The 20,598-nt window shown below is 44.8% G+C and overlaps 3 protein-coding genes across 7 annotated transcripts in view; 2 read left to right on the forward strand and 1 right to left on the reverse strand.

The window, feature by feature from the left end:
* The window catches only part of LOC109743977 (uncharacterized), a 30,046-nt gene extending 15,490 nt beyond the window's left edge, over nt 1-14,556 (forward strand). Inside the window, exons 10-27 of one of the 5 annotated variants that reach the window (XR_012202631.1) lie at nt 1,007-1,171; nt 2,608-2,692; nt 2,766-2,969; nt 3,133-3,224; nt 3,307-3,349; nt 4,372-4,529; nt 7,830-7,940; nt 8,270-8,338; nt 8,442-8,585; nt 8,683-8,757; nt 8,839-9,015; nt 9,107-9,192; nt 10,139-10,193; nt 12,081-12,206; nt 12,291-12,404; nt 13,893-13,974; nt 14,089-14,188; nt 14,267-14,556. Coding sequence is in view for 3 of the 5 variants with exons in the window: in XM_073508523.1 (XP_073364624.1) it covers nt 1,007-1,171; nt 2,608-2,692; nt 2,766-2,969; nt 3,133-3,224; nt 3,307-3,349; nt 4,372-4,529; nt 7,830-7,940; nt 8,270-8,338; nt 8,442-8,585; nt 8,683-8,757; nt 8,839-9,015; nt 9,107-9,192; nt 10,139-10,193; nt 12,081-12,206; nt 12,291-12,404; nt 13,838-13,974; nt 14,089-14,170 (1,923 nt within the window). In the remaining 2 variants the exon portion in view is untranslated. Of the gene's footprint in view, nt 1-1,006; nt 1,172-2,607; nt 2,693-2,765; nt 2,970-3,132; nt 3,225-3,306; nt 3,350-4,371; nt 4,530-7,829; nt 7,941-8,269; nt 8,339-8,441; nt 8,586-8,682; nt 8,758-8,838; nt 9,016-9,106; nt 9,193-10,138; nt 10,194-12,080; nt 12,207-12,290; nt 12,405-13,837; nt 13,975-14,088; nt 14,189-14,266 lie in introns of all 5 variants that reach the window. The other 4 variants (XR_012202630.1, XM_073508523.1, XM_020303071.4 and 1 more) reach the window with 4 other exon arrangements.
* A 1,721-nt stretch (nt 14,557-16,277) lies between these two features.
* LOC109743982 (fasciclin-like arabinogalactan protein 14) lies at nt 16,278-17,673 on the forward strand. The gene has a single exon (XM_020303076.3). The coding sequence runs from the start codon at nt 16,542-16,544 to the stop codon at nt 17,415-17,417; it is 876 nt and encodes a 291-aa protein (XP_020158665.1). The 5' UTR covers nt 16,278-16,541; the 3' UTR covers nt 17,418-17,673.
* A 198-nt stretch (nt 17,674-17,871) lies between these two features.
* LOC109743981 (triacylglycerol lipase 2-like) lies at nt 17,872-20,103 on the reverse strand. Its single transcript, XM_020303075.3, has 9 exons — nt 19,948-20,103; nt 19,639-19,758; nt 19,393-19,533; nt 19,175-19,288; nt 18,944-19,090; nt 18,823-18,863; nt 18,643-18,722; nt 18,461-18,556; nt 17,872-18,321 (listed from the first exon to the last, which is right to left on the reverse strand). Exons 1-9 carry the CDS (start codon nt 20,101-20,103, stop codon nt 17,996-17,998), a joined length of 1,221 nt encoding a protein of 406 aa, XP_020158664.1. The 3' UTR covers nt 17,872-17,995.
* Nucleotides 20,104-20,598: the final 495 nt, after the last annotated feature.

Below are 20,598 nucleotides of genomic sequence, written 5' to 3' on the forward strand. Positions count from 1 at the left end.
TTGACTTAGTGAGACCATCCACACTGTATGTGAGAGATAGAGGGCGTATGAGGGAGAGGCGCACGAAGGATTGTGGACGTGGGATTTTTTTCCCCCTTCGATCCGATCTGAAACATTGTGCAAAACAGGCTGATTCAAAGTAGGTCCCATTTTGTATGTTGACCAATTCACCGGAGATGGTCTAAGGTCAAATACTATGTGTTTGGCTGTTTACCAATGTTTGGAAGAGGCCAGACACAACTAAAGGTGTTTAGGCTATTGCATTATTGCATATTCACTTGCAGTTTCTTCTGCATGGCTTCCATCACTGATGAAAGCGGAAGAAAAAGAGAAGGATATTTGTTCTTCATTGATTTTATCCATTATAAATAACAAATACAACAGAGAAAGTGATATGTGTTAAAGTGGGTATTATTTATTGCTGGTTACTACCATAAATGTTTTTGTGAACTGTTATGCTGTTGTGCATAAACAAAATCAAAGTTGACATGGCTATTGATTTGTAAGAATGTCTGGCATAAATCAATTGAATTATGTGCCTTTGGTTCCATTTATTTCTGATGGATGTCTTACCTCAGAACTTCAGATTTCTCCAGTGTATATGAAATATGTAGGATTAAATAATTTGTTTTCAGTATTATCTTGCAAGATTTTCTAGTAACAGGCAACTGGAATAGAACAATTTTTTCTTTCTTTAGAACACATTACCAGATATATAACTGGAAGCTCTAGCTTCAAGCCTTCAACTTCATTTGTTTGGACAAAATTAAAAATAACCCAATAGTTAGGAATACTCTGTCTGTTCATGAATAGATGCCATTCCAGCATTCAAAAAATTGTTCTTAGATACATGTCGGTGTATCATTTCGAGATAACTTCACACCAATTTTTGCTTGGCATACCCCTCCTTTTGGCTATCTCTAATGCTTAGTATGTACTAGAGTTACAGGAATTACAACTGGATTTGACTCTCTTATGTGTTTGCCATTTTTTGAATGTGTCTCAGGTTGGACGGACAACTCTTGGAGGATTGTTGGCCTTGGGATATAGTGTTGTTGTTAGCTTTAAACGTACGTCCAGAACTGTCAAGAGAGATCAGTTATTAATCGCAGCAGAGACTATTGATAGCCTGAACGAGTCCTTTTTGGTATTAAAAGGGCCAAGTAGGAAGGTATGAACTCCTGCATACAGTTTTTTTTTTTACATGATACTTGTATGGAACAACAATTACTTGGAAACCGTGATCACCCTTAACAACTAGTCTCTGTCATCTCTGGTACTTGCATGCCTATATCCTCATCCTGGTACTCTAAATAATTTTGAAAGTTCTTGTGCTAAAACTGGAACCTTGACTCTTGCAGTACATGCTTGTGGACACCCTAGAAAAGCCTGATGTTTGTTTGCTTCTGGCTTGTAACAAATTTGGTCCTTTAAATGATCAATGGATCCAGTCTCCTCTTATCTGGAACATACTATATATTTATATGACTGAGTTGTATACTACATCCTCCTGCATCATCAATGATGCGGTGGATTCGTTCAGGGGAAACTATTGCGACACAGCCCGATTTTCCTCCAGTGCAAGCCGAATTGAGTTCAGCTAAGGTGCACCCATCCTGAGTCCAGCTATACGTCCGGAGTGACCCTAGACCAAGTTGAATATGTCACTTGTATGTTTAGCAGTCGTATTAGGGCAGGGTTCGTATTAAGAATCCCTTCCTGCGAATTTGAATCGCCATGGTTGGCTGATCTAAGCAAAAGATGGCGGCAGCAGCAGTAGAGTCAAGGATGAGTGGTGATCCTAGCGAAGGGAATGTGTCATGCATCAGCAAGAGCTAGGAATGCTAAGCGAGTCCTCCAGAAATGTGTAAGGCAGAGGAGGCGACGGTCTGTTGGTGGTAGTGGATGGTGTCACGCTGCTCAGAGAAGAGATCGATCGTGAGAGCGGCTAAAAGAATGATCTGAGAGGCCAAGGCCTTAATTGGCTCTCGTTACCATGTTAGAAGGATAGCAACTTGTACTACCATGATTCCCTAGGTTACATGTACAAGGTATTTGTACAGCAAACCTTTTACAACAGGGTGATACATGTAATGTCACGAAACTGTAATTGTCCATGGAGCTGAAGTTCTACGATTCCCCCCTTCTAGTTGAGCTATAAGGCTGTCTTGAACTTGTAGATGGCTGTAATTTCTAATTATGTTCTCAATTGATAAGCTTAGGGCTTTAACAGTGCTTTATTATTGCTTTTCTAGTGAAGGAAGGGTGCTTTTGAATTCTTAATTATTCGAATTTCCTTCAAGTCCTACATGTTAGAACCTTTAGGTGTCTTTCTAATTATGTTCTCAATTGATAAGATTAGCGTTTTAACAGTGTTTAATATTTCTTTTCAAATGAAGGAAGGGTGCCTTTTAATTCTAAATTATTCAAATTTCCTTCAAGTTGCTTTATTATTGCTTTTAAAGTGAATGAGGGGTGCTTTTGAATTCTAAATTATTCGAATTAACTTCCAAGTCCTACATGTTAGAACCTTTAGGTGTCTTTTGATGTTCGTTATCATTGAACTTCAGATGCATTTGGAAAATGTTACTTACTTGCATAATTTAGATTGTTGCAGCAGAAGCTTCTAATCTAGGCATAAAGGGTCCGTGGATAACAAAGTCCTACTTGGAAATGATCCTGGAGAGCAAAGGTAGAAGTCTTGTTTAACTATTTTGTATTTCCAGTAAAAGCTGTCTGCTAATATGTATCTTGTTTGTTTTTAGGAGTTCCACGAGTTAATACACCCCCACCAGTCTCCAGCACACTACTGACTGACAGTCAAGAAAAGAAAATTGCTGTGCCTAAACCAATTCGTGTTCTTACCGATAGAGTTGCAAATCTTGATGACTTTGTGCAACCATGGACTAGGTCTCCACCCAAAAAGTTTGACCAGGAACCTTCTCTGGGAAAATGGCAGTTTATTCCAGGTTTTCAACTTTTCACTTCAGACCAGAAATCTGTGATGCATTTTTCCACACGTTATCTATATGGAAAAGGAGAAGCCCGTCTTTCCGTTTCTTCTCGTTGGAGTACCAACTCCAGGGTTTTCCTCTGTACAATATCTCATGATTATCTCTAACGCGTTCTCAGATTCTTCTTCAAGAGGTAACATCCAGCTAGCACCCCTGCCAGATTCTTATGACTTAGATAGGGGTCTTCTTCTATCAGTTCAAGCAATTCAGGTAAGGTACCACACATATTTTTTCGGGCAGTAGTTTATGCATACGCAGATCTAAGAATGTTCCATTAATCGTTGTCTTTCAGGCAGTGTTGGAGACCAAAGGATTTCCTGTCATTGTTGGGATTGGTAATGGATGTCCCTTTTGGCCTTACCTTATCTAGCGGACTGATGTAGTATTTTAAGTAAAATTTATAGGCCAAGTATCTCCTTTAGGATTGTTGACAAGTACTTAAGACCCATACCACTTTGCTGGCACAACTCAAAATGTTAAGCCCTTTGCCTCAGATATTCTTGGTAGCAATTTCACATTCCCGTGTTCACTTTATGGTGTCACCATCACTCAAGTGTTTTTGAAACCTAAGTTACTCCCAAGTTTCACCTCATCATAATTGAATCGATATCTTTTACACGTACTGTACTGCATGACTGCCGCAATAAGGGAAATTCTAATAGTTTTTAAGAAAAAACATGTGATAGTTATGCCATTTGCTTACAAGTCATGTCAACTGTGCTGGATTCATGGCGCATTACAGTCCATGCCTGTACAGTTTTTCTTTTAGGAATAACTGGTGTTCAAGTGTCTCTTCTTGCTTGTGTTTTGATACCAGTACTGGCTGCTTGTACCTTTCTGGTAATCGAATAAACATACATGTGTACTGGAAAAACTGTCTGCTAAACAGAGGCAGCCTTTCTATTTACTAAATCTAACTACTATACCTGTCAAAAGATAAGTTAAAAGGAATTAGATAACAGTTAGAAGGTCAGAATTCATATCGCACAATTTGTAAATCGTACCAGTCAAAATAAATTCAGTATGTATTTATTTGGTAATAACCAAATCAATCGAGGTGGAAAACAAATGCAAATTAATAATAATCTTAGTTTAGTGTAATTGAAAATAATAGCCTTAAAGAAAGTTACTCTTTATTTTAGCCTGTGGGACTGCACCGGTTTATGACTAGTTTATTACTCCTTCCGTCCCATAATATAAGAGGGTTTTTGACACTACACTAGTGTAAAAAACGCTCTTATATTATGGGACGGAGGGAGTAGAACTTTATAGCAAAGATCTATGTTTCTCTCCCTCTCATTGAAAGTTTCTTCTCTAGGTGTTTAAGTTGTCAATATTTACCTGCCCTTATTTGTAGGTGGTCCTAGTGGATCGGGAAAAACAAGTTTAGCTCAGAAGATGGCCAATATAATTGGTTGTGAAGTTATAAGCTTGGAAAGCTATTACAAGCCTGAGCAAGTGAGGGATTATAAATATGATGAGTATAGCTCATTGGATATTGCTTTGCTGACTAAGGTGATGCCATATTCGTGAATTAAATCCACAGATTTTTTGGGTGCGAATTGACAAAATTGACCCTCTATTGAAAGTTCCAGCCAAAAATGACCCTAGTCTGAAACTTTAACCAAATCTGACTCTTTTGCTCAGCGCCAGCCACCCTGGCTCTCAACTTCACTGGGTCAGCACCATGCTTCTCGGTGCTGAGAAAAACCTAGCATTTTTTGCGAGCCAAACGATGATACGCATGTCAGCGTCACGGTTGCCGGAGCTAAGCTTTGAGTGCTCAGCGCCATTCTCTTTGGCGCTGAACAGGTAGTGAGAGCAAGCATGCAGAGCAAAGCAAGTGAGCAACACAAAAAGGCATTTCCTAATATTTATCACTAGGTTGTGACTATTGTTGACTTGTTCCTGCCCCCCTAGTACTAGTACTACCATGCAGGCAGCAGCTTTACATATTTTTATGTACCTGCTGAAACATGGCTCCTGATCCTGCTACCCTGAGTTAGCATTACCTTCTTTATTCGCCATGCTTTGCCCCGCACGATTGTTTCTGCCCGGAAGCTGCACTCCTGCCTTGAGTCAGTATTCTTTTTTAATTCGCCATGCATTTCTTCTGCATGATTTGCTCACTACCTGCGCAGCTCCAGTGTGAATGGTGACAGTGCCTCTGGCCTACAAAACGCCTTTTGGGTCAGAAAAAAGCCAAGTTTTTCTCAATGGCAAGATGTAAAGTGCTGACCTAGCCAAGACCATCATCGGAATGGTTGGTGCTGAACAAGAGGGTTGGATTTGGTTAAAAGTTTTGGACTACGGTCACTTTTTACCGATATTTCCACAAGAGAGTCAATTTTGTCAAAAACACCACTTATTGTGTATTGTCAAGTGAATTTCGAGTTCCTGTGCCAGAAGATATAGGATTGCTTAATCTTAAATTTCTTAACATGCTTCCAAATTTCCGGCCATGCAAACTTAGTTGAAGAGCTGGGATTCCGTTAATTTGTCGTAATCAGCGGATTTACCAGATTTGTTGCCTACAAAACTGAACAGAGCTCGTGCCCAGTCGCACCATGACTGCTGCCCCAAACACAGGTCTGACTGCCTCAACTGGTGGTTCAAGTGGTCGCTCCCTTGGAATCATCTCTAGCTCTATCCCAGCCTATTGCCCCTAATATAGCCTATGCCGCCTTTACACAGGCTGCCGTAGTTGTGATATCAAATCTGGTCGCCGCTCCCTTGGAACGTGTTCGTGCTGCCACCATGGGGCATCCACCCAGGGGTGGGCATTCACCATTCGGTTTAAACTGAAATTTAGTCAGGTTAATTTGGTCTATTCTAATATATTTTCAGCAAATTCCAACAGAAATAGCTGCCAAAATCAGATACTCCGAAAACAGAAAGGCCGATCCTTTTTTTGGTTTGTTGGTTCAGTTTACTGGTCAACCGAACAATATCAGATCAGCCGTCCTCGCCACTAAGGTTGCAAAAAATATCACTTCCAAGACCATGCCTCCGTGGAGTGACCGCCTTCATCCTTGTTGATGTTATCTGTGATGCTCCCGACGGCCCTACCATGCCCATTTACCCACCAAGGTGCAGCACTGGGTGGCTTTGTGACTAGTGTGGCTGCATGGGGAACAAGGGGGGGATGCCACCGCTAGCTGGAGCGTGGCCACCGGCAACTAGAGTGGAGCCGTGTTGCTAAGGTGTGGGACTTTGGGGTATGCCAGGACTCAGAAGCTTGGTGGCGGCACGATGAGTGTCTCAGACTGATGGGCATACGACTTTAGGAGGGCGATGGGCTTAGGCTAGCAAAATGCTGATTGATGGCTATTGGGCTGCCCAGTAGTAGCCTTTTAGTAGGTTCGGCAGTAAAGCTGTTGGAGCTATGTTGGTTGGATCAGCGAAGTTCGTTTCCAAGACACAAAAACCAAATTAAGTGAAATAAATTTGCTTCATCATAAATGCAAAACTGAAAACCGAATCAACAGCAAACTTGGTTTCGGTTTAATGGTTATTTTTCCCACCCCTGTATATCTACCAAGATCAGATGTCTTCCTCTACATTGTGCTGGTAATACCAATTGGCCACCGGGTCCTCTCCAAGTCACGCCACTGCCACTGGGGCTACTCTAACGTCAGCTCCGCCTCGGCTCTTCTCCTGCCTTGGGCAGCACTTAGCAGGTTGGTGATCGCCACCAGTTGGTCTGGTTTAGGTGATGCTGGCATTGTTGTTGTGGGTCCATTTGAGGGTTGCCATGGCTTCACCTCCTCGAGGAATGCCGCCATTGCCTCTCTACAGGGCATACTTGGCAACTGTTATCAACTACCACAATGGCTCTTGCTGTAACACTACCGACGGTATTAGGTAATGTGTGTTGTCTCCCGCTCCAGTACTTGCTCCACCATCTTTGCTCGCTTGGCCTCATCGAGTCATAAGACTTACTGTATTTTGGATCATGGTGCCTCCTCCTGGATGGCATGAGACACTTCTCTGGGTCATACTAATCTTCTAGCTATTTACTTGTCTTTTTCAGACATGTGATCGTACAATCGATGCCTGCACCTGCCAGAACTCTTTTGTCTCATTTCCCTACCTGTGCAGTTCCCCATATTCCTCAGCTTGCTATGCAGCTTATCTCTATCGACCATCTTTCTGATCTTGGTTTGGCAGCTCCTGCTTTCTTCTGTCAAACAGCAGCACTAGTTGGTAGTGGTTGGTGGTCGCTGCTGTCGAGATCCGTGATAACACTACATCATTGGCTGACTTCACATTCTTTCGCTTCCGGTACATCGCATACCATTGCTTCTTCCTTGCACACTGTCACTGCTTTTGATACCACCACCATGTGAAGCTTTGCTCATTGGCACAAACGTTTTGGTCACCTGTGTGGATCACGTCTTGTGTCTGGCTACGACCTACAAACTTGGTGAGCAGGCACAACTCCCCTGCCTTTCCAGGCACAATGTTTCCACTCCCCTCTTTGGATCTTCTTCACTCAGATGTCTGGGGTCTGGCCCCTTTCATTTCAAATTGGGCCATTGCTATGTGATCTTCATCAGATTTTTGTGCCTATTGTCAGGCTCCTTCGTACAAATACAATGAACTTCATTGTTTTGGCGGTGTTCGTAGCAAAAGGGAGAAAATAATGTTCTTTTAGTCAACATAGGTATCAAGGATCACATCATTCTGTTTGCAGCCGTTTCGCATTTTGTTTTTGACTTATGCTGTTTAGATTCTTTGTACACATGGTTTGAGTAAGTATGTAGTATGTTCTCCCTTCCTGCCCGTTAAATGAATCCTTTCTTTGCACTGCAGAATATTAAGGAGATTAGAAATACTCATAAAGCAAAAGTCCCTTGCTTTGACTTTGAGAAGTTCAAAAGAAATGGATTCAAGGAGTTCCAAGTGTCCGAGGAATGTGGAGTGGTAAACTAACTCATCTAACACTTCTGTAGTTCATTTGAGTACCTTTTGTTATGGTTCATTTTGCTCAGCAGGGAGTGCCTTGCCGCCTTGGTGAATAATGAGTTCAGCAGGGAGCAATTTTTCCAGTTCTTATTTCTTAATAACTGTCTCTGTAGCTTGGTACTTGTTAAGATCCCAATGCTTTGCCACAGATAAAAATCGATGATAAAAAATCACTGTAGTGCTATGTTTCAGACTTCCAGCCCAACATTATTTGTTCATGCCCTTAGATTTTTACACATTACAGCTTAGCCTAAATTGTTTCTTGCCTTGCTTTTTTCGACTACCAGGTAATCTTTGAAGGTGTCTATACTTTGCATCCTGCCATAAGGAAATCACTGGATTTGTGGATTGCAGTTGTAAGACTCCGTGTTTTAAATATTGAAGAATTGTTGGCCTAGTCACATTATCTGCTACTTCATTATATTTATATCTGGAGATTAACTATATTCCTTGTACTAGGTTGGGGGAGTTCATTCTCATCTTATTGCAAGAATACAGAGAGACAAGAATCGTGCTGGCTTTTCTATTTCCCAGAATGAAATTATGACCACTGTGTTTCCGCTGTTTCAGCAATACATAGAACCACATCTTGTCGATGCTCATGTTGGTACAAGAGACATGAGTGTTAACTTATTTGATTTATGCCATATGTGAAAGTGGTCTGGACTCATGAAATATTTCTTCTTTATGTACTTTGCAGCTTAAGATTCAAAATGATTTTGATCCTGTGCTTTCTCCTGAAAGCTCGCCTTTTGTATTAAAAAGCACAAAACAGGTAAGTTATGCAGCTCTATTTGTCACTCTTCATGTTTCCATTGGTTTGAGTTTTTTTCCCTTTTATTTATTTTAAAAATAGGTATCCTACCAAGACATACTAAAAGTGCTTGATGGTAGTAAGGTCTGCAGCTCTGTCCAGAATTTTACTGATGTGTACTTAAGACTTCCTGGCATACCATCAAATGGACAGCTGACAGAAGGTGAGTGTATTAGGGTCAGAATATGTGAAGGAAGATTTGCAGTGTTAATACGAGAGGTTTGTCTACCTTCCACATTTCCATTTTTCATTCTGTTTTATTGACTCAGTTCAATGGCATGTTACCATCTCATCTCTTCTATTTATCCAGCCTATAAGGGAAGGGAATTTCATTATCCAGCCAAAGGTTGATTTTGATATTAGTGCCAGTACTGTGGCAGGACTGCTTAAGCTTGGGTACGTTGTGTGTTGTATGGCATTTTCCTTCACCTGTCATACTTTCATAAGAAATTCGTGAAGTCCATGTGATACTTGAGCAGATTGTCTTGGAAAGTTCCTATACTTGTCTAATGGGCCAGTGAGATCATTTCTAATATAATTAATGTTACAGATGGATTAGTAATAAGATGCTATATCATATAACGACAATATGATCTCTTCCCTCTAAAATTCCACATCGACTTGCCATCACTAGACCCTTCAACCACATCATTCAAACATATAGCTAAATGCATGCAAATAACAAAAGCAGAACATTGTTCAAAAGTGGCCTGAGTTGTGACTTTTGATGCATCGAGATCTATGTGTAGTTTAGGGACCCACTGTACAATTTTACCTTCATTAATTTTGTAACCAAGTGCATTTTCCTATCTTCTTGAAATATGCTCCAGTATCCAACATGAGGATGATCCGTCCAGTGGTCCTTATGCCGCCGGCTTGGTAGTTTGTAGATCTGCAATAGTTAGTGTTGTTTTTTGAGGAGGGATGTTAATAGTATTATGTTTTTTTTTTCTAGACTAGTGTCAAAAACGCTCTTATATTATGGGACAGAGGGAGTACGTAGTAGTCATGAGTCATTGTAGCATTGACTACATCTTTTTTCCTTTGTGCTGTGCAATACAACAAACCCGTTCATAACAGTTCAGTAGTTGATCAGTCGGGAACTGATTTGTTGCATATGGTTGCTGGAAATTTTAGGAGATATTAGTTGGTAAAAGAATGTTGTGGCAATATATCTAGAAATCTAAAACTTCTGCTGTGTGATCACTCACGAAAATGTGTGATTCTAGGCAATTAAATTCTCAGTTGATACACCAAAAGCTTACTATCTGCATGCTAAATTATTTCCAGCTCTTTGGGAAGTGAAGTAGTATGACTTATTATTTTGCTTCCCACTTTGTAGCTACCAAGCTGTTGCATACATTGAAGCTTCTGCCGTGATTTACCAAGATGGAAAGGTTATTATTTTCCTTCAGAGTTATACTCATTTTCCTTTCTTGGAAAGAAATTTACTGGAATATGCATGCCCCATGATCTCTGGTTGATGGTTCTTCTATAAGCTTATGACTATTGCTGAGTTGTGGTTAAGGACCAAAGGGGATAGCAATTGTAGCACATTGAAGGCGTATTTGCCTAGAACGCCATTAGCAAGTTGGCAGAAAGATGTCCACATTGACATTCTGAACCCTGGGGCTTTCTACAACATATTTCTCGCGCGATGTCACTGCAGAGCCAACAGCCTTTTGGAATGCATCTCTCATATTATAACATTGTATACCTAGGAGTTTTCTTATAACTCAAAAGGTGTGCATTTCTTATGAACGGCTAGTGCTGTTCGTCAACGGGCAACCTGCGGTGCAATAATCACCATGTTTGAGCCGTTGATGTATAGTTAAGTGGTCTATAATTAAGGACAGACACATTGAACACATTTTTAGCATTGAGTTAACACTTACACACGATTTGAAATATGCTGAATAGGGTATTTTTTTAATGTGGTAGTTTAGTGTTGTAACCTGAAGAAGATTTCTCACAGATGTAACTGCAGTGTTCTCAGTCGGAACATCCCACTTGCTAAAAATGTCCCCATAAAGCTATGTATCCTCATATTAAACTAAGAATTGGAGTATAAATTTCTGGGCCTGGTTCCCATTAAACTAAAAATGTCTCCATAAAGCTATGTATCCTCATATCCACATCTATGCCAAATTGCTGGGCCTGGTTCTCCGTTGACGAGCACCCTGGTGCTTGCCGAGGAGAACAAGATGGCCAGCCAATCTAGGAACCTGGTGCCAAAGCCGTATCGGCGAAGGGCATCGAACAGGAATGGCCACCTGACCGAGTCGAAGGCGTGTGCCAGGTCCAGCTTCAGAAGTACGCGTGGGGCGCCAAGCTGATGTAGCAGACGGGCAGACTGGCGCACGAGAATGAAATTGTCGTGTAGGCTGCGTCCTGGGATGAAGGCGTTCTGGCTCGTGCTGACGAGGGAGTTGAGCTTGGGCGCAAGGCGCAGCGACAGTACTTTGGCTAAAATCTTGGTGACCAAGTGGATGTGGCTTATGGGCCTGAAGTCACCGAGGGCATGGGCGTCCGCGCGCTTGGGGAGCAGGGTGAGCAGCGCCTGGTTAAGGCAGCTGAAGCCGCGGCCTCGCAACGCGTAGAGCTGGCTGAAGACGTCGACGAAATCCTGCCGGACGATGGACCAGCACGCGCGTAGGAATTCGGCCGTGAAGCCGTCGGGGCCAGGGGCTTTGCACGCGGGGAGCCGTTTAACCGCCTGCCAGATCTCCTCAGCGTCGAAGGGGGTGTCCAGGTCCTCCAGGCTGGTGGGAGTGATGAGCTCTGAGAGGTCGAGGGCGCAGTCTCGGGGCGCCTCCGGGCCCAGGAGCGCGTTGAAGTGAGCATAGGCCGCGGCAGCCATCTCCGAGGGGTCGGTTATCACGTCCTCGCCGACAAGGATGCTGTGGATCCTGTTCTTTGGCGCCGATACGTGCATTGTTGATGAAAGAACGATGTGACAGTGCTTTTCTGAACTGGTAGTTATACTGATTCATATTTAAGGTCATATACCATGCTGGCACTCCCTGTGACAGTGCTTTTCTGAACATGACGATTCCAATCGCATACAATTTGGAAAAAAAAGTATGATTTAGCTCGTTCCTCACATTTATCTGATTTAGGACTGATTTGCGCATTGTGTTACCATTTACCTTTTTCTCCACATCAATTTTGATTTCTGCAATTTTTATCAACAATGCCTGTGACAATAGATTCATTCTTTCTGCCTTAATCATCATTGGCTCTGCAAGAGCTATCTACTAACACATTATCTTATTCAAATGAAGATTCTTATAGAAGTTGACCATTTACAAGGCGTGACAAACCCATATATTCAAATTAAAGGAACAAATAAGGAGATAGTTTCCTCTGCTGCCTCTTCTCTCAGCCTAGATGGTTCATATACAACAAAGGTCTTAAAAATCTTTAGCTTGTTCATCTTAATCGTATATGTACATTCTGCGTATATTTTTCATGGTTTTATTGGTGCTTTGCAGAGCTATCTTCAAATTATTCTGGAGAGTTTACCAGTGGATGATAATGTTACTGCTGGTATTCATAACCAACAAGCTGCTAGGCTACAGGAACTAGTTGAGTTCATCCAGTCACAAGTATGTTAACTTGGAAGACAACACTTTGCATCTTATTTGTACATTATATTCCTGTTGCATATTTTTGAGGAACCTGTCTTGATAGCTACTCCCTCCGTCCGAAAATACTTGTCATCAAAATGAACAAAAAAGGATGTATCTAGAACTAAAATATGTCTAGATACATCCCCTTTTATCCATTTTGATGACAAGTATTTCAGGACGGAGGGAGTATTTTTCAAGGTAAACCAAAGCATCAGTACCTACTTGTATCTTTAATCTCCAATATTACATTATTAGTGTTCCATGGATGATTTGTTAACTTCTGTTTTCGAGTCACATGAGAATGACTTGTAGACTAATGAATATAAATTCTGGTTAAACTTGTTGGCAGAGGAGATATGAAGATATGATTGTGAGCCGACCTTTACCTTATGGCTGACAGTTAGATTGCTTAGCACGTGCACTTCGTGGTTTAAATCTATGTAGCATCATATCTGCCAGTTACTTTTGTCTGAAAACGGACAAGAAGAAAAGAGAAATACCTAACTCCCCAATTGCCAAACCCCCAATTGTCCAACCCCATTGGTAGGCTTGAATGCCAACAGGGTGCAGGCCAGCAGTGGAGCAGATTGCATTGCAACAAATCTTGTTTGCCCGTTTCATACTCTATTGTAGAAAAGCTTGGTACTTGAATTGTCTTCTGTGGAAGCGTAGGTATTTTTTGTGGTTATTTGGATCATATAGAGAAAGGACATTGTAAGATGGCCCTTTCTCTGGATACTGGTGGCGAATTTGTTCCAGTATCTGGTAGCCTGCAGTTTCTGCTTGAATTTACCAGCATGGCAGCATCACGTTTGCCCTCTTGAACATCAAATTCCTCAGGATGTTTTTATTTTCTGCATATGTGTTGGACTTTGCTCGGGTCCCAAGAATTCCTTGCTCTGCCACTTCCTGAACGTCATCAAATTAACAGTTCACTGCATCACCCTGATAATGCTTTTATAATCGAGAATTATAATGGTTTTAATAGAGGTGTTCATCACTGTTCCCAGTGGGTTGGCTAAACCGTTGTTGAAGCATGAGTAGTAATTTTGTATTTTCAGATGCATGTGTGATTTAGTTCTATTTTGTCGGTTTGAACGGCTTGGGAAAATCGCGCTTGAACGCCCCTAATCATAGATCATGTAGCTCCTGGAATTCCCCCAAAGAAAGTGTTGGTTTGGCTGATCAGCTGGTATTATGAACAATTTCATCACTTGAAATAATTAATACTGTACATAGTAGATTAGTTGTAAATTGGATTTAAAATTAAATGACGATTTAATATCAAAGTAATCAGGTTTTGTGGCTGCTGTATTTTTTCCTCAATTTATGCTCGGCTCTTTCTATTCTTATATATATATATATATATATATATATATATATATATATTAAAATACCCCCTGATGCAGGGAGGGAGCTTCAATTCTGATTTATCTTCACCTATAAGAGAAAATTCTTCAACAGATGGTGTGCTTGATGATCTGCAATCCAGAATAAAGAGGCTTGAGAGATGGAATACAATAAATATGGTGATTGTTATGCATCTGTTAGCTCTTAGATCCATCAACTTTGTCGACATCAGTTTAATTCAATTTACATTATAAGGATATTTGAATAATTGAACAGATAATCTATTTAACCAATATTTGTTCTTCTGCAGGTTTTATGGACTATACTACTGTCTGCTCTTGTTGGGTATTCACTATACCAGAAAAGACGTCATTAACAAGTCACAAGATTGACTCAAGCAAACCACGCCAGTATGTAGTGCTGCTTTGAGAGTGCTCTCAGAAAGGTCACAACATTAACTCTGACATCATCTTTTATCCTTTTTGCAGGGATTTTTCTTTATTTCCAGATGTTTTGGCATGGTTGATGAACCGAATCATTTGACAGTTTATTGATAGGTTAGTGCATATAAAATCATGGTGTTAGTTTCGGAGTTGACATGCAAAGTCATGCATACCACAGGTATACTGTACTTTAGTTGCGAGTGCTAACTGAAAATAAAGAGGATGTACGTTATACATAGTGCTGTCAGAGTTTATTCTTGACATAGCCTTTCTACAAAGGGACAGATGAACTGTGATTGTTTTCATGAAGAAAAGGGGGGCATTATTTGGCATTATTTGAAACGGACCTCCATTTTCGAACTAGTAAAGCAAAGGAACGGAAAAAGAGCAAGAAGAAAAAGATAAGCTGGACCCTTTGGACTCATGTAAATAAAGATGATAATAGATTTTTTTTTTAGAAAAGGAGGATGTATCCCGGGCCTTTGCATCTAGACGATGCATGCAACCATATTATTAATTATTCTCAAAGACCTTACAAGGTAATACAACAATAAGCCTGAAGCCATCATTTTGGTAACGCTTGTTGCTACTCTTATCCCTTAATGAAGGGGTGCCGACTGTCCGAGCCTAATACTAAACAGGCATCGCACAAAAGTCTAAAATTTAAAGCCGGATGCCCCATCCAAGCCACTACCTAGACTGGGTCACACACTGGTCTGGCACACTTCCAGTGAGCACCGCATACTGCAAGGGCCGTCACCTCCATCTTCCATCAATCCATCCTCAGAGCAGAACTGATGCATCGACCTTACTAGGCCTCGTTGCCATCGATGACACCACGACGCTAAACAGCATCGCCCTCCTGCGCGGGTCCGTCAACCCGCATCGGACGCCGAGCCTCCGCTGCACCACGCCGTCGAGACCCACCCGACATTGATGCAGAAGATGAAACCCCACTCCGCCTCTGGGCCCTTCCAATGAGCACCTGCTCCAAAACGATACCCTCAAGAGGGGGAACAACACCATAGTTTCCGTCATCATCTGACCTGGCAGAACCAGATCCAGGGTTCCCGCCGAAGCAAATGCCTCCCGGAGGACGAGGGGCACACCAACTGCAACTGCACACGAACACGAGCCGTGCCCACGACCACTTAGCTCTCCCAACGGCGCCTTCAAGAAGGACATGGCGCCATGAGCGCCGTCGCCGCCCTAGAGTTTTCACCCGAGAAATCGTGGAGTGGGAAAAGGTGGGGCGGACCTGAACGACGTCTCCAGGAAGAGAAATGGCATCCTCGGGCGTCGTCGCTGTCGCGGCCGGTAGGAGCCGACTAGGGAATTATCCCAATCCGAATCCCCACCTCCCGCTCCGCCCCATCCGGTGACCGGCAAGCAACGCAGCCATGTCCGTTATGACGGAGTGCACGATGCAAGTATTGGAGGAAGAAGCAGCTCGACGTCGTTGGCCGCCGAGGCAACAAGCCACCAACCCGCCGGTGGATCGCGGCCATCCGACCCGATCCCTGACAGCCCGCCCGCCACCGGACAGGGAGGCCCACCTCGGGGTCGCCGCCCGGGATCCAAGGCCTTCCGCCCTAGATCGGGAGGAGCAGCGCCAACACTGCCACCACAACTGCCGATAGGACGCCGGCCAGCCGCCACACCGCCGAAGTCCAGATCTGGGCCGTCATGAACCAGATTGGTGCCGCCACAGCCCAGATCTGGATCACACCCTCGAGCCAGGGAGCCCGGTGTCGCCCTTCGACCCGCGAGAGGGAGGAGTGCGTCCGCCGGCGCACGCACAAGCTAAGCCTGGCGCCTACCACCGGCGGCGATGGAGGGGAGGGAGAGGGAGGGGCGGTGACCCGGTGACCGGGCGGATAGGGGTGGAGCCCCTCGGTCGCCCGCGCGGGGGGGGGGGGGGGGGGGGGTTGGGGGTGGGTGGGTGGGAGTAGATATCATTCAGAATGCAGATAACACCGTGGATGGTGTTTTCCTGCTAGAGCTCCCAAAAGGCCAGCCTGAGTCGAGCTTCTCTGCCAGAGCACCATGGGCACCGTCGAGAACACATGAATTCTGAATCGAAAATCGACACACAGTGATCGGATGTGAGCCTACTCGCAGACAGACTGTCGCGCCAAACCATGCAGATGCAGATGTCCAGGTTTAGCATCACCATGTCCAGCCATTGACGTCTAAGTTTAGGATCGCCGTGTCCAGCCATGGACGTCCAAGTTTAGCATCCTAACCACACCTCAATGACAATTGTCTTCCTTAACCAGCGACAAGTCGCTCAATCTCCGGCGAAGCAAATTGCACCACCATGGCTCCGATCGTCTCCTCCTTTGCCGCAGCGGTGCTTCTACTCCTCGCACTGGCGTCACCGGCGGCAGCCTTCAACATCACCAGAATCCTTGGCGAGTTTCCCGACTTCTCCACGTTTAACGGCCTCCTCAGTCAGACGAAGCTCGCCGACGAGATCAACCGCCGGCAGACTATTACGGTGCTGGCAGTCAACAATGGAGGGATGGGCGCCATCACCCCGCTCCCCTCAGACGTCCAGCGGAAGGTGCTCGCCGTGCACGTGGTCCTGGACTACTACGACACGGAGAAGCTGGGCAGCATGAAGAACCGCTCGGCCGTGCTCACGACGCTCTTCCAGTCCACCGGCCAGGCCACCAACCGGATGGGCTTTATCAACTACACCAGGCGCGCCGCCGACGGCGTCATGATGTTCGGCTCCGCCGAGCCCGGCGCCCCGTTGACGTCCCAGATGGTGAAGCCCGTCATGTCCCGCCCCTACAACATCTCCGTGCTGGAGGTCAGCTCTGCCATCGTGCCGCCCAGCATCGGCTCCGTCGACAACAGCAGAGCTCGCGCTCCGGTGCCTGCCCATACTAAGACTCCTGCGCCAGTACCGGCGCCGTCCAATAGCAAGAAGCCAAAGACGGAGGGAGCCCCCACCCCTGCTCCTGCCCCGTCCGACGACGATTCTAGCGCTGACGCACCTGCCGACGCGGACGGGCCCGACGCGGATGGCCCGGCGGCGGATGGGCCCGACGCGGACGGCCCCGATGCGGATGCGCCGGCAGATGATGACGACAAGAGCAGCGACGACACCGGGGACGCTGCGGGCAGGGTGGTTGCCCGTGCAAGTCTCGGTATCGTGGCGCTTCTGGCGATTGTTGTTTCGCTCTGATTTATGCCCGTACAAGTAGGTTAGATACGGTTCAAAGCAGCACTATGATGGTGTGTAGGCAAAACGTGATCGGAATGGCTGTCAAATCGAAATTACCAAGAGAAGGCACACTGTCAGGATGTGCGAGATAGGAGGGACGCCGTAGGCGATTTACTGCTCAGTATCGTTTGGTGCCTAGTCGAGTGTGTGTCACCTATTTAGTTCTGTAGGATTTAGCCTGCCACGCAGAGTTCGATAGAAGCTTATGCTGATTGGGATCTTGATGAAAAGCAAAGTATGCCTCACTTAGAGAACAATTTCAAAGGCCACCACATTTCGTATCCAGATGTACTCTTCTCAAGTTGCAGAGTCCAGTATGCAGTTTACGCGTCACGTATCATTTTCTAAGGGAGCCGGCTATGGTGCCACTGCGAAAACATGGAAAACTTGATAATTTCTGTCGTTTCTATATATACATAAACATAAGTGAGAAGAACAAATTTAGTTATTTGCTAGTATCACATGATTTACAAGTATGACCACTTCCTATCCTAAATGAATGAATTACACATAAAGTGCAATCACGTGGTGGGTCCATGTCATTTGTCCTGGAGCCTGAAGAAGGCCATGAGAGGCCCGTAGACTCTCTCCTTGGCGTTCCCAGCCAGGACGAAGTCGGCGTGCGCGTAGTCCGCGAGGTACTGGACAGTGAGCGTGTCGCTGTCGTGCGACTTGAGCGCCTGCTCGAGGCGCCGCACGTCCTGCACGTCCGAGAGGCTGTCCCTGCCGCCGCTGCTGAGGAAGAGAGGGAAGCCGTCGGGGATGGCCGACACGTTGTACGCGGGCGGCGTCGCCTGGCCGTAGTACTTGATGTTGTCGCTCGCGTCGCCGTAGTCGTACTTGGCGATTATACCTCTTCTGATCACTGTTGGGTCAAATTACATGTGCCACGTTAATTATTTTTTTCATTTCTTTCTCTTTTTCGACGGGAAAAAAGGTGTATGGACTGTGGCCGGGGGAACTCACTTTTTTTTTGAAACTGAAAAGAGATAGAGCGTACTCACTTTGAGCCAAATGGACCATGTTCTTGGTTGAAGAAGCTTGTGGCTCATGAGCAAGGAAGGTCTGGACAGAGGAGTTGTCGAGGCAGCAATTATCGCCTGTTGGTCGACCAATAGTTTCTTTCAGTTCGCCGACCAGTTACTCAGTTAGTGATAATAACAAACGGAGAGATAGAAGCAGATACCTGTAAACGATGACATGAGATCGTAGCAGTTCACCCCTGGTAGCTTGCATATGTCAGTGAGCAGACCATGAACAGCAGTCCTGCATAGAGATCATTCATTAATTCCCAGCCATCGTCAGTTGAGTTGCAAAACAAACGAAACCTCAGAAGAAGAGAATGAATCGAGAATGCTTAAATTACCCTGTTGGATCGAACTCATCGATTCCCAGCCAGTAGAGAGCCTGCCATCAGAAACATGAGTGTTATTTTTTATTCATGTCGTGTGATGTGATACCCTCGGAATCGGATCAAACATAATTACCTCGGCGAGGAAGACGTCGGCCGCCGCCAGCGTCAAGGGCGACGACACCTTGTTGAGGAAGGCGATGGGGCTGAGCAGGCCAGCCGAGCGCAGCATCGATACGTGCTGTTGCTGGTCGCTCAGGGCAGCTAGCGCGATCAACGTCCCCTGCATTCACACACAATGCCACAGGTTTCTTAATCTACTCGGGATGCCCTGAGATCATTGTGAGTATTTTGTTTTGTGACTTACCAGCGAGTGGCCCACATAATGCACCTTCTGCTGGCCTGACTGGTCGTACGCGTACTGCAGCATCGCCGAGAGATCGTTGCTGGCTAGCTCGTCCCATGACCAGTTCCAGTAGGCCTGTGGGGGTTCTCATCCAGCATCAGTATTAATATAGTATAACAAAGAAGAGAGTGCACATCACATCATATTCTAATGAGAGGATGTACGTGCACGGAACGCACCGGATCACTGGAAGAAAGCGATGTGTGGCCGAGGCTGTAGACAGTGCCGCGCGTGTTGGCAATCCAGACGTCGTATCCGTTGTCCGCTAGGATGTAACCCAGGGACTCGTTGGGCGAGTTCATCAGCCATGTCATCCCGTCCTGCATTCCAACAAAACAAATATCATCACTTGCACTTGCTATCGCAAGCATAATTAACATCCAACAGTTGCTTTTTACTGTAGTGCTGTAGTATATGTATCATACCATCATGAGGCCGTGCTGCAGCAGGACCGGCACTTTCCCGCCGCCGCCCGTCGCCGACTCGCCGCGGCGGCCGCTCGTGATTCGCTGCAGGCTTAGGATGTATCCGTCTTGGGTCGTCACCTGCATGTACGCGACCACCAAATTAATCTTCCGTCAGTTAATCAAACATGATGAGATGAACGCACGCGCCTGGTTACTGAAGCGGTAGTAATTAGCGTTTTTGACACTATACTAGTGTAAAAAAACTCTTATATTGACACTATACTAGTGTAAAAAAACTCTTATATTATAAGACGGAGGGAGTAGTACCATGTGTTCCTCGCATCCGTAGCCGAAGGGCTCCACCCTGGACCGGCACGTGCCGTTCGCCGCCGCCAGCGATTCCTCCGGATCCGGTCGTGCTGCCGAGGCCCCAACGCACATCACAACCAACAGGCTAAGGACGCAGCTGCTGCCTCTCGACATTGTTAATCTGGCCATACGCACAAGTTTTTTCTTCTACCGATCGGCTTAGTCGACGTGAAATCTACATTCTTCTCTCCCCGATCCATCTTCCTTTTATACTAGTTGGAACGATCGGGTCATTTTCGACGCAGGTTAATTAACCAGAGGGCTGCAAGCAGTATTGTATTGAGCTATCAAGTAGACATCACCTTGCTAATTCACGGCGTTGTGGCGCACTTAACATAGTTTAATCAACCCTTGTTGCACGCAGGCTCCTTAAGCACGTCGAATATTTCTTCTTGTAATAAAAAGCAAGCGTGCATTTTACTTCAGTTCCTGCCGATTCTCGATCAAACTTTTTTTAAACCAAAAATAATACGCCCCTCCCTCACAAACCGCATAAGGGTAATATGGTCATTTAACCATAATGTATACCCACCAGGGCACAACCCCTCTGTCTTGGGCCGGCCCATTTTTCTTTCTTTTTTTAACCTTCAAAAAATAGGTGCATGAGGT

The sequence above is a fragment of the Aegilops tauschii genome, chromosome 2 (genome assembly GCF_002575655.3).
Source record: "Aegilops tauschii subsp. strangulata cultivar AL8/78 chromosome 2, Aet v6.0, whole genome shotgun sequence".
NCBI classification, from domain to species: Eukaryota; Viridiplantae; Streptophyta; class Magnoliopsida; order Poales; family Poaceae; genus Aegilops; species Aegilops tauschii.